At 35.1% G+C, this 12,727-nt stretch overlaps 1 protein-coding gene across 1 annotated transcript in view; it reads left to right on the forward strand.

Moving 5' to 3' along the window:
• Nucleotides 1–9,294, forward strand: part of Adam2 (ADAM metallopeptidase domain 2) — a 62,596-nt gene extending 53,302 nt beyond the window's left edge. The window contains exons 17-21 of the mRNA XM_071610605.1: nucleotides 4,468–4,545; nucleotides 4,771–4,900; nucleotides 7,640–7,802; nucleotides 8,766–8,829; nucleotides 9,211–9,294. Coding sequence (XP_071466706.1) covers nucleotides 4,468–4,545; nucleotides 4,771–4,900; nucleotides 7,640–7,802; nucleotides 8,766–8,799 — 405 coding nt within the window. The 3' untranslated portion in view covers nucleotides 8,800–8,829; nucleotides 9,211–9,294. The remainder of the gene's footprint in view (nucleotides 1–4,467; nucleotides 4,546–4,770; nucleotides 4,901–7,639; nucleotides 7,803–8,765; nucleotides 8,830–9,210) is intronic.
• The last annotated feature ends 3,433 nt before the right edge of the window (nucleotides 9,295–12,727 follow it).

Consider the following 12,727-nt stretch of genomic DNA (forward strand, 5'->3'; position numbering starts at 1 on the left):
CAAGTGGCACGTCACACTGCTGCCAGGAGCTGAGCAGGTGGAAGTGCACTGGCTGCATCTGCAACACCACACCCACCCCGTCACAGAGAGCCCCTGCTGGAATCCATGCTAAAGGTCAAAAGCGGAGGGCGTTTATCACCGTGTCCCCAGAGACTATCCCATTAGTTGTATTTTGCAAATAATAGATTTCTAATTGAAAATGTATTCTGTGACATTTATGTGTTTTGTAAAAAAAAAAAAAAAAAAAAAAAAAAAAGTCTCTTATTGTGAAAAATAAATTTCATATTATTATGAATACTATTTTATATTATGATGAAATAGTTTTATATATATATTTCATATATCATGGAATAATGGCTATCTTGGCTGTTTCATCCTGTGTTTTATGCATGGTTAATCCCTTTTTAAATTTCTAACTTTTATTGAAAAATTTTGTCATAGATATTTAAGGTGTACAACATGACAGGTGATATACATGTACATAGTGAAATGATTACTAGAAATAAACTGATTAACCTGTCCACCACTTTCTCAGCTACCTGTATGTGCGTGTGTGTGTGTGTGTGTGTTAGTTATGAGCACCTGAAGTCTGATCTTTTAGCAAGTTTTAGTGTATAACATTAGAACAACAATCCTTGTGCTATCCATTAAAGCTCTAGACTTATCCTATATAACTGCGAGTTTGTACCTTTAACTACTTCTCTCCATCTCCTCCTCCTCACACCTAGTAACCTCCCTCTTGCCCTCCATTTCCAGGTATTTGAGTTTTTCTTTTTTATTCCCACACATAAGTGACATCTTGCAGTATTTGTCTTTCCGTGTCTGCCTTATTTCACTCAGCATAATGCTCTGTAAGTTCATTCAGCATTTTCTTTTCAAGGCTGAAAAATATCCCATTTTGTAGATAGATGGAAGGTAGATAAATACCACAATTTTGTTTTCCAAAAGAAACACATCAAATGCTGTCCATCAAAGCAGTGTGTTATGAACCTTAAATAAAGATTTCAAAAGTTAAGGTGATTAACTATGAATGAAACACAAGATGAATAAATGAATCCAGATAGATTTGATACATTTAAAATCTGTTGATGGGCTCCCAGTTTGTTTGGCTGTTGTGACACATGGGCAATGAACACGGGAGTGCTCATTTCATTTCCTTGGGTATGTGCTCTGGAGTGGGTTTGCTGATTCATACAGTAGTTCCAGTTTGGGTGTTTTGAAGGATCTCCATACAGTTTTCCATAGTGTCTGTTGTTAACTCACACTCGCACCAACAGGGAATAAGGTCCCCCTTTGTCCTCATCCTTGCCAACGTATTTCTCTCATCTTTCGATGATGAGCATCCTAATAAGTGAGTTGATATGTTATCGTGGCTTTGTTTTGCATCTCCCTGATGATTAGACCAAGAACTATATACCTGTTAGCCACTTTTATATCTTCTTTGAGAAATATTTTTTGTCCCTTTGCCCATTTCAATCAGATTACTATAAATATGTATTTTGCCACTGTGTTGTATGAATTCCTTACATATTTTGGATATTAACCTTTTATAAGATATACAGCTTGCAAATTTTTTCTCTCAAGCCTCAGATTGATTGCCTTTCCATCTCGTTAATTGTATCTTTTGCTTTGCAGAAACTCTTTAGTTTCTCTTGTTGATTTTTGCTATTGTTGCTGTATTGTGAATGTAATATTCAAAAGCTAATTACCAGGCCAATACCAAGGAAGTTTCCCTATGTTTTCTTCTGGAAGTTTTATGGTTTCATTTTGAGCTTGCTTTTGTGAATGGTGTAAGAAAGGGGTCCAGTCGGATTCTTCTGCATGTGGATATAGTTTTCCCAGCACCACTTACTGAAGACAACATTCTCTCCTCATTGTGTCTTCTTCATGGCTTTGTCCAAAATCCATTGAGCATGCATGTTTAGGTTTATTCCTGGGCTCTCTATTCTGCTAACCCCTATATTGTGTGTATTCTGTAAGTGTTCTGCTTCACCTCCTACCCTCTCAGGCATGGAAAAACTGTGTCCAGAATGCACTCTCTTCATCTGCTGAATAATTGAATAGGTTACACTTAGAGACATTCTTGGCTGATGGGGGTGGTAATATGTATTATTCTCATACCTTGAGTTGAGCGATTTCACCACTTCATCTACAAAGCTGAACATGGCCTGTCAACTATCTCTGTGGTAAAATATGGACAGCATAAACTTTGTCACTGCAATCCTGTTTGAGTTTAGAGTTCAGGAACATCAGTGCATGCTCCATTGCTAGAGACTTATCATCATCCTGTCCAATTCATTAAACCCCAGCGTCCCTTCTTCAGAGACGCTGCTCACCACTATTACACTTTCTTACTCTCTGAATTTAAATATTCTAGGTACCTCCTGCAAGTAGAACCATACAAGGTACGTATGGTCTGGCTTATTTCACCTGCATAACACTTTCCAGGTTCACGTGTGTTTGTAGCATGTATCAGAATTTCATTGCTTCTTTTTTTTTTTTACAAAAGGCAAATTTGATCTAATAAATAGTAAATTAAATTCTCATGGGTGAGATCCTTTACCTTTGATTTCTTTTTTAATTTTATTATTATTTTTTAAATACACGACAACAGTGAAATGCATTACAATTCTTATTACACATATAGAGCACAATTTTTCATATCTCTGTATATAAAGTATGTTCACACCAATTTACGCCATTATACATGTACTTTTTTTACATTACAATTTTAATGCACATATATACCACAATTTTTCATATCTCTGTAAATAAGGTATGTTGACACCCAAACACCCAATTCAAGTCTTCATACATGTACTTTGTAAGGGTGAACAGCATTCCATTTTCTTTTTTTTTTTAATACCACATTTTCTTTATTGATTCGTTAAGTTTTCCTGATAAACTGACCTTTGTCCATATAGATTGCCCTTCTCTATCTCTTGTAATAATGCTTGATTTAAGTACTTTTTTGATATTCTGCCCATGCCTGTTCTCTTTCGGTTACTATTTGCCTGGAATATCTTTTTCATTTCCCACCTGTTCGTGTCTTAGAGACCCAGTTAGTCTCCTGCAGATGGTCCTCAGCATGGCCATGATTTATGTGCTCTGCCAATCCATGCCATTAGATTGGAGAATTTAATCCATTACCATTAATGTAGTCACTGACAGAGAATGTGTTTGTGCCACTTTTGTTGATGTTTTCTGTTTTCTGTTACTTTTTGTCTCTCATTTCTTCTAGTACTGCCTTCTTTTGTGTTAATTGATGTTTTGTAACAGGACATTTTGATTTCCTTCTTTTTTCCTTTGATACGGTTTCCATAGATATTTTCTTTGTGATTTAAAAGATATAAAACAATATCTCCCAAATTATAACAATCTATTTTGGATTGTCAGCAAAGTAACATCAGTCACATACAAAATCTCCACTCCTTTACATTTTCACCCTCTGCTCATTTTTCATGTCAAAATATCCCATCCTTCTATACTGTGTGTGCCTATTAACAGATTTATAATTATTTTTATACATTTGTTTTTTATATCTCATAGAAAATAAAAAATGGAGTTGCAAATAACAATTACAATAATGCTTTTTTTATACTTGCTCATTTTTTAAATATGTATATGCTTATGTAATGATCAAATCAGAGTAATTAACACATTTATCACATTAAAGTTTTATCATTAAAGAATATTAAAAAATCTTCTATTTGAAGTATATAATGAGCTGTTGTTAGCAGTAAGTGCTAGAACTTTTTCCTCCTTTCTAACCATAACGTTGTACCTGTTGACCAATCTCTCTCCATCTCACCTTCCCCCATATTATCTCCAGCCTCTGGTATTCTATTCTGAACTTTTATTTAACCTTTTCAGATTCATGTGTGATTGCAGTATTTATCCTTCTGAAGGTGCCTTACTTCACTTAATCTAATCTTTTCCAGGCTTATCCATGTTTTCACCAAAATAAGGTTTTGGTTTCATATTTCTATGGATGAATAGTATTCATATGTATGAATCACTTTTGTTTATCTGTTCATCTGTTGAGGGGCATTTAAGTTGACTCTCTTGGCTGTTGTGAGTAGTGCTACAGTAGGCAGGAAAGCACAGTTGTCTCTTCAATGTATTGATTTCATTTCCTTTGGACAAGTACCCAGGAGTAGAATTGTTGGATACTACGGTAGTTCTAGTTTATTTGTTTGTTTGTTTGTTTTTCTTCTCTTCCTCCTCCTCCTTCTCCTCCATATCGTTTTTCATAATGGCCACACTACTTTACATCACCAGTAATGTGTAGGAGTTCCCTTTTCTTCACATCCTTGCCAGTATTTGTTACTTTTTATCTTTTTAGTAATAGTATTTCAAACTGGGGTGGGGTGATATTTTGTGGAAGTCTTTAATCTCAGTATAGTGGAGTGCTTTAGATTAAATGGTAAATCCAGGTGGCATATCACCTTTGACTTTCCACTTTAGGTGTGCAAGGAGAAGGAATGTGTAGACAATTCATACCTGAATTATGACTGCACACCAGAAACTTGCAACAATCAAGGTGTAAGTACCAGTACCAATGCTATGAGGTAAGAATAGAAATCATTTATACTATCCCAAGAAAGCAAATGCTCCTCAACACACACACACACACACACACACACACACACACACTCAGATACCCATAAGCCAACAGGAAAATCAGCCTGAGGTGACCTTTTATGAACCTAGTTGAACACATATAAATCTATCTGCTTTTCTTATTAGGTAATATTTTCCTACTTTCAGGTATGCAATAACAAAAGAAACTGTCACTGTAATGCCGATTTTGTACCTCCTCAATGCCAAGAAGAAAAGGAAGGCTCAGGAGGGGGGAGCATTGACAGTGGCAATCATGAAAATACTGCTGCTGCCACTGGTGAGTATGAATAAGAAATTGCAAACATGATTCAAGTGTCATTTTAATTTATGAAGTTTAATTAAGTGAACAGCCATCTTTGGTACACCAATTTATATCTAGATTGTGAGTGGACATCAAACAATAAACCACCTATGTCATTTATATTTTACTTCTGAGGGTGTCAGAGGAGTCACTGTGGTTTTTCCAGTGGAGGGACTTTAACTTGAGGCCTAAGGTAACACCATGGCAAAGATGAAAAGCTGACCCAGAGAAGGGTGGAGCCACCCAGGTGTCAACACCACCAGAGAGCCACGCCCACTCCTTGGGGCAGGAAGGACAGTCAATGGGAATGAAATTGCCAGAAGCAGCCAGGAAGCTGCAGCAGGCCTGTGGTGTCAGGGCTGGATGGAAGGACGTCGGCCTTCAGAGGTGAAAGGAGTCACAGGGAGGAAGGAGGAGAAATACCATGGTTGCCTCATTCTCTTTTGATCCTGTAAATCATCCAGTGATCCCCACTGAACGGTCCTAACTGGAAGACAGCAGGTCAGGGGCTTGGGAAATGCAGTCCTCTGCAGTGTTGATCAAAGCAGAGGCACGACCAGGATGGATTTTAGAGAAGGCCAGCAGTGACCAACATATCCAATAGCACCGAGGGTCAGGAGACTTGATTTACTTTATATAAACACTTAAATTTACAGATGATTACACCGGATTCTTCCTGATTTTTGTTAACATTTCTACATTTCATTCCACATAGGAATAGGCTGACAAATTGGAAACATGAAACTTTTTCCATCTTAGTAACAATTAGTTGCAATTACTGGCTTCTGCTTATGAGCACACAAGCCATTTACCCAATATGCAGTGAAGATTACTTTCCTAGAATCCAGGGTGGTGTTAATGGTATAACTGATCAATCCAGTCCATAGAACTGACATTCTGGGTCTCCCATGGTCTTCCTGCAGATTCTGAATTTTTAAAAATATTCAGTCTTGGAACTCTCATTCCTGACACACTTATTCTTTTGAAAATCATCTGCACTGTATGAACTTTAACGGCACTGAGACACAAAAATACAACCACTCAACTCAGCACCCCCTAAATTCATAACCCACGAAATTGTGAGAAAAATTAAATGGCTGCTATAAGTAATCAAGCTTCGAGGTAGTTTCTTATACAGCAATATCTAGCAGAAAGAATTAATACCCGGTGTAGTATATTTCTGTAACAAGAACCCAACACACATGGCCTTAGTTAGCAGTTGGAAGAAGTGACACATTATTATAAAGTGATGAATTATGTGTCATCACTGCTGCTTGTGGTGATGGAGAAAATAGAATTCAGCCTTCCTATTGATGAGAAGTAAAATGCAGGGCAAATATTGAGAATCTGGATTTTTTTAGGGAATGGGATTAAAAATAAAATTAATTTTCATTCCAGGTCTTTTCAATCAAAAGCTTCTTAAAGAAATAAATGGCTAGGACTGGGGCTGTAGCTCATTGATAGCGCCTGCCTTGCACTTGTGAGGCACTGGATTTGATCCTCAGCACCACATAAAAATAAATAAAGATATTATGTCCAACTACAACTAAAAAATATATTTAAAAAAAAGAAATGGCTAAAGGCCAAATTTGAGATTTTTGCAAAATAAAATTTTATCTCGGATTAAAAAAAAATGTCAAGCATTTGACTATAATCCTCTCTGTTAAAACTTCAGAAAAACTTATGTTGACATCTGGTACAAGTCCCTTTACCTAAACAAAAGGCCTTCTAAGTGTTTTCTGGGAATGACTCACATTTATCATTCACCATATCAAAACAATAAAAAATACAATTGTCTAGTTTGGTGCAAAAAAAAAAATCATTGACAAGATTGAATCTTTTGGGGCTGGGGTTGTGGCTCAGTGGTAGAACACTTGCCTAGCATGTGTGAGGCACTGGGTTTGATCCTTGGCACCACATAAAAATAAAAACAAATAAATAAAGGTATTGTGTCCATATATAACTAAAAATATATTTTTTAAAAAATATTGAATCTTTTTAAAAAGCATCAAATTAGCTCTATCTCCAGTGCACAAAAAAGAAAAGTATCCCCTCAAAAGAGGGCAAACCAACAGAAGACAACCACTTCAATTTGATAAAAGAACATCAACAACAAAAAAACTTGTATCCTGCAGTTTTCCCATAAAATTGGGAGCAAAGCAGTAAAGTCAGCATTTACCATGTCTATTCAATATTTATAGGTCCTAGCCTATAAGAAAGAAGGAACAGAAAGATTAGGAAAGATGAATTTATTTATGTGCAGATTTATGTGTAGATGATTCTAGAAGGAGGTATGAGAATTCCTTCAAAATCAAAATAAATGATAATTTCCTATATAAGACATGAAAATATATATCAGTGCAATAAAAGACAATTTAACTTAATCCAAATGTTATATGTGTGGTATTTGTTGTTAGAAATAAAGGCCAAGAAAAAATTCAATTCTTCTAGGGACCACACTTTAATTCTTTTCATCTATGGTATTAGAGACTACCAGGAATCGAAGGTTCTCAATAAAAAAAGCAAGAAACAGGACTATTATGTGAGCATCAAAAGAGCTTCTACTTATGTTGTTAGGCTACTTACTCCATATAAAAAATGCTAATTGTAATTATTAAATAGTTTAAATTTTTATTCTAGTAGTCATAGTAAAACACAGAAGTACTCTTACTCAATTTCTGGCGATTGCCTTCTAACTGTGCCCTTCTCTCCTAGAAAGGCGCTTTATTGAGCGTACTTATTACGAGTCCAGAACTTCAAGATGGCCGTTTTTCTTAGTTATTCCTTTCTTCGTGATTCTCTGTGTACTGATTGGTATGCTGGTAAAAGTTCATTTCCAAAGGAAAAAATGGAAATCTGAAGACTATACAAGTGATGAGTATGTTGATTTCATATTTGCTTTGTTACTTAGATTATTCATTAGCATAATATCTTATTAATCACATCATGATAGACGGATTAGTAATAATTAAGATTTAACTTGTCTTTACATGGAAAGATAGTACTTAATCTATTCGTGATTAATGTAATAAAGAATCAACAATGATTTTAAAAAGGCCGGTAATTTTAATCTTACAAAAGCTTGAACTCTTTTAGGGGCAAAATTAAAAGGAAATGATTTCTAATTAGTTTAACTACCTCCTTTTGTCATTTTGATCTTGATTATTAAATATATAGTAAACAGCAATACTTTACTTTTTAGTATTTGTATATTTCAAAGAATTTTTATATTTTATTTTGATAAATGGTAATAAGGAAGACCAGGACAGTCCCTGTTTGCACTTTTAGCTTTTTTTTTGTACATAAATTGAGATGTAGTTAATTTTGTCCAAATTGAATTTCATAAACAATTTAATTAAATTAATACAATGAAATAAATAGAATATACTTCATGGAAATATGTTGACATTGCAGAAAGAACATGTAGCTACTTATAATGCAGTTATCTAAATATATCAAAGTTATTTTTACTTGGGGTAACTATTGTGAAAATATTAATGTCAAATAACTGAAGAAATTATAAACTAATAAATTTGATAGAAATAAATAGGGCTAAGGATGCATGGTGAAAAAATAAGGCTTACTAATATTTAGCTAATAATAATATGAATATAAAAACAATCTTGAGTTTATTTTCAAATAACTTTATATCACTGATCCTTTTCTTTTATGTGGGAGGGGAGAGAGTTTCATTGTTAGTTTCATTGATAACCAGGTGAGGAGTGTTCTCAGGTTGGAAACCCAGCTAGCAGGTAGGAATTCAAAACTGTTTCAAGACAGAGTTTTGAAGAAAATAAAATGAAATTTTAAGGGATTTTTGTTTTCCTTTTTAAATACATAGGCAGCTTGAAAGCGAGACTGAATCCAAAGAGTAGTGTGGACAACAAGGATATCATGATATTACAGTAAGTTTCAGATACTTCAAGGGAGAGAGAGAGAGAAATGTATTAGATAAATATGTATAATAAAATATATATTAAATAGCAATAGTTGTATAACCACATATAACTAAACTGAAGAACAGTTTTTGATACTTTAAATTACATCATTGATATGTTGTTATAAATGATATTTGCAAGTTATTTAAAATTTCTTGCAGAATTATATTTTTAATTACTTTTTAAATTAGGTTATTCCTTTAGCTTCTGTGGATTGCAAATGTTGATTAAAGGATATGTTTGAAGTCTACTTCCTGATTAGAGTACTCTTCTGCCCTTAACTACATCCGGTATCATTAATTTCCTTGGCCAAACAAGTGACTTTTTATTCTTTACTCATTCTTTCAGAGCAAGTATCTTCATTGAACAGGGAGGGAAAAATGGAAAAGAAAAAAACAGGCATCACCTGATTTCTTCAAACTCAAAACCTGCATATTATGATTTTCATCTGAACAGAAGCGTTTTCACATTGACTGTAAATATGTACAATTCCACAGACAATTCATTTGCAAGAAATGAATGATTATGGATTTTATATTATTTTTAATTATAAGTTATCTCACACTACTTCTGTTAGCCAAAAGGTATATTATAGGAAAGGTTATAACATAATAAATGTGATGCCATTATTAAAGACCACTTCTATGTTATAAATCGCACTGAGTGTGTTGTTACATTATACTCTGCCAATTTATAACCAATACAAAAAGACAATGATCTTAAGATTTGGAAAAAATTGTCATCTTTATACTGCTTACAAAAGACACATTTTCAGATATATAAAGGTTCAAAGTAAAGGATGGAAGAGTGTATACCATAGGAACTTTATACAAAAGAAAGTTTAACACCAAAAGCATTCACAGTGATATAAGGAGAATGTATCCTAATGCAAAAGGTCAATCTGAGAAGAAGGTGTAATAATAAAAATCATGATAATTTAATACTTTTTAGAAAGCAGTGCCAGGTTTGAGACCAGGGCCTAACTCCACCCTGAGCTACATCTCCAGCCTCTATGACTTTTCATATAACTTCAACATATATGAAACAAGGATTGACAAGACCAAAAGAAAAGAAATTATCCAATTTAGTAAGGGATTTAAATATAATTAAACAGAAATGGTCTACTTGATATATAGAAGACAGGGCTTGGCCACAACTGCAAAATATATACAATACACGTATGAATCATTTATTGGTGTGCTTGGAAATAAAACAAGTCTTAATTTTTCAGGACTGAAATATCTCAGATTATGTTCTCTAAATGTAAGATAAACATATTATAAAATGCAATAATCTTCAAGTATTTGAAATAAGCAATACATTTCTAAATAATCCATATGTCAATAAGTACATTCAATGTAACTTTAAACATACTTTGAACTGTATTCTATAAAAATGTTATAGAAAAAAATTTTCGCTGTGTAGCTAGCTAGCTAGGTCTTGCTTAGAGGAAATCTAAGCCACTTGAAGTTGTTAATGGAAAAGCATATTAGATCTTAAAAAGTGATTGAAATTAGAAAATAATTGAAAAACAAAAAGTTAGTAGATATCTACAATATTGAGAATAAAGAAGTTCAATCTTATTTATTTGGGAAAACCAATCAAATTCAAAAACATGTTCAAGATGGAGAAAAATTTTGAAGACAGATAATAGCAGTATCTGGAATGAAATGACACACAGAGTCACTACAAATAAGAATGTTAAATTTTTAGATGAAATAGAAATGTTTTTGTAGAAAGACCCTTTTTCAAAACTGACTTAAGAAGAGCTTACTATCTGACTTAATATCTACATAGAACTGCAGCTTCTTAAAAAGAAATCATAATTAAAAGTAACTTTGTTTAAAAAAAAAAGAGTTACAGGTCTTGGATAGCTTCCTCAATAAAATCTAGCAAACGCTGAAGAAGATGTAACATCAATCCTCATGTTGCATGAGGCCAGCAAACACTGATGGCAAAACATGCATGATAAGGATCGTTCAGCCTGAAAAAGGAAAGAAATCCTTCCAGACGCTGCAGCACGGGCAACCTGAAGACGCTAGGCTGATGAAATAGGCCGGATACAAGAGGACAGATACTGTGTCCGAGGTGTCTGCAGTCTGGATCACACTCTCTGATTAAATTCAACACAGGAGTCTGATTTACAAACATACGTACAGAAAACACAAACAGAACAGGAATCGATTTGAAATTTCTTAAGCTAATGAAAAGGAAACATGTCCAACATTCACCATAATTAATACTGAATTACTATGGTCTGCCCTCCGATATTGTGAACAAGCTAAAGATACTTGGTGTTTTAGTCAGCTTCGAGCCACTATGACCAAAAAACCCTGACATAGAGGAGGATGTGAGATGTTCCTGCCCCTGCTGTCTGACCAGGTCACCATGGGGGGGTGTTGTGGTAGGGCTGACACATCTGGAAACCAAAATTATGGGGTGCCATGGCTGCCCTGATCCTGGGAATATTAATGTGGTTAACAGGAAGCACGTCAATCCAAACTAAAAACATACGTTGTTACAATGTACGGGAACTTTCCCAGAATGAGACTAAGAACACGACAAAAAAATGTCCTGAGATTCGTTTTAAGACTAACATTACCAAGAATATAAGTAAACACAAATACATAGTTCCAGACCAGGATTTCTGGGGAAGGCTTAGATTACAGAACTCTTTGCTTCACAGTTGACATTTTCTGCTAGGTCTCCTCATCCAAAAGTGCAACCTGTGCATAAGCCTAATCACAGGAAAAGAATTGTTGTGCCCACAGTGCAAGGCCCGCCATTTATAGCTTATTTAATTAAAGGAAGACTACGGTATCCTCCTAGGGGCAGGGAAGCTAATAAGAATACATTCTCCTCACCGACAGACTCTCCCTCGCCATTGACGGGGATCTATGAAGAAAATGGAAGACATGTAGTTAATGTAAATGGAGAACCGACTGACGTGCAATCTGCCCTTTAGTCAGAGGTTAGAAAGGTTCAAGAATTGGTGTACCTTGACCAAGGAACAAAGAAACAGCTCAAAAGGTTAATCATAGCTTAGTAAAAGATCAAAAGGAAAAGCAAAAGTAGAAGCGTGGTCTATGTTCCATGTACAAGTAGAAGGCATGCTAAAAGGTTGTGTAACTCCCAAGGAAAATATGTAAGTCGGGAAAATCAGGCCATAAGGCCACTTGTAACCATCTGACAAAGTGTATTTAAGAATAAAAGGCTCTGCAGGGAGCAGCAGATCTTTCTGAAGACTGCCTGAAGTTGCAACCACCACGGGACTTTGTCTTGCTGCTTTTGCCGACACCACTCTTCCTTCAGGACTCCCTGGATCTTGCTGGGGCAGGATCCAGGCAGGAGGAAAAGTTAATTTGGGCTCATGGCTTTCAAGGTTCTGTCCCTGGTTGGCCAACTCCACTGCTCTGGGCCTGAGATGAGGCGGAACACCATGGCGTAAAGGCGTGGTGGAGGAAAGCAGCTCAGTACAGGGCAAACAGGAAGAGAGAGAGCTCTGCTCAACAGGAGCAAAATATAAACCCCAAAGGCATACCCCAGTGACCTACTTCCTCCAGCCACACCCTACATACTACAGTTACCACCCTGTTAACCCATATCAATGGATTAATCCACTGAGTAGAGCACAACTCTCATAATCATTTCTTGCATTGTCTCACACATGGTTTAGACAGAGTACACCTTATATCTAAACCATAATACTTGCTATTAACATTTTTAAATGTTTTTGTGTTAAATATGGTAATGGAAATACAGAAAATAAACTTTAGGAAAGATCTTTAACTGAAGATAACTTTATTGTATGCAGTAGGCCTCCATCCCTTATCTGCAAAAGTATATTATCTCAAGACAACTTTTA

The sequence above is a fragment of the Marmota flaviventris genome, chromosome 3, assembly GCF_047511675.1.
Source record: "Marmota flaviventris isolate mMarFla1 chromosome 3, mMarFla1.hap1, whole genome shotgun sequence".
Lineage (NCBI taxonomy): Eukaryota > Metazoa > Chordata > Mammalia > Rodentia > Sciuridae > Marmota > Marmota flaviventris.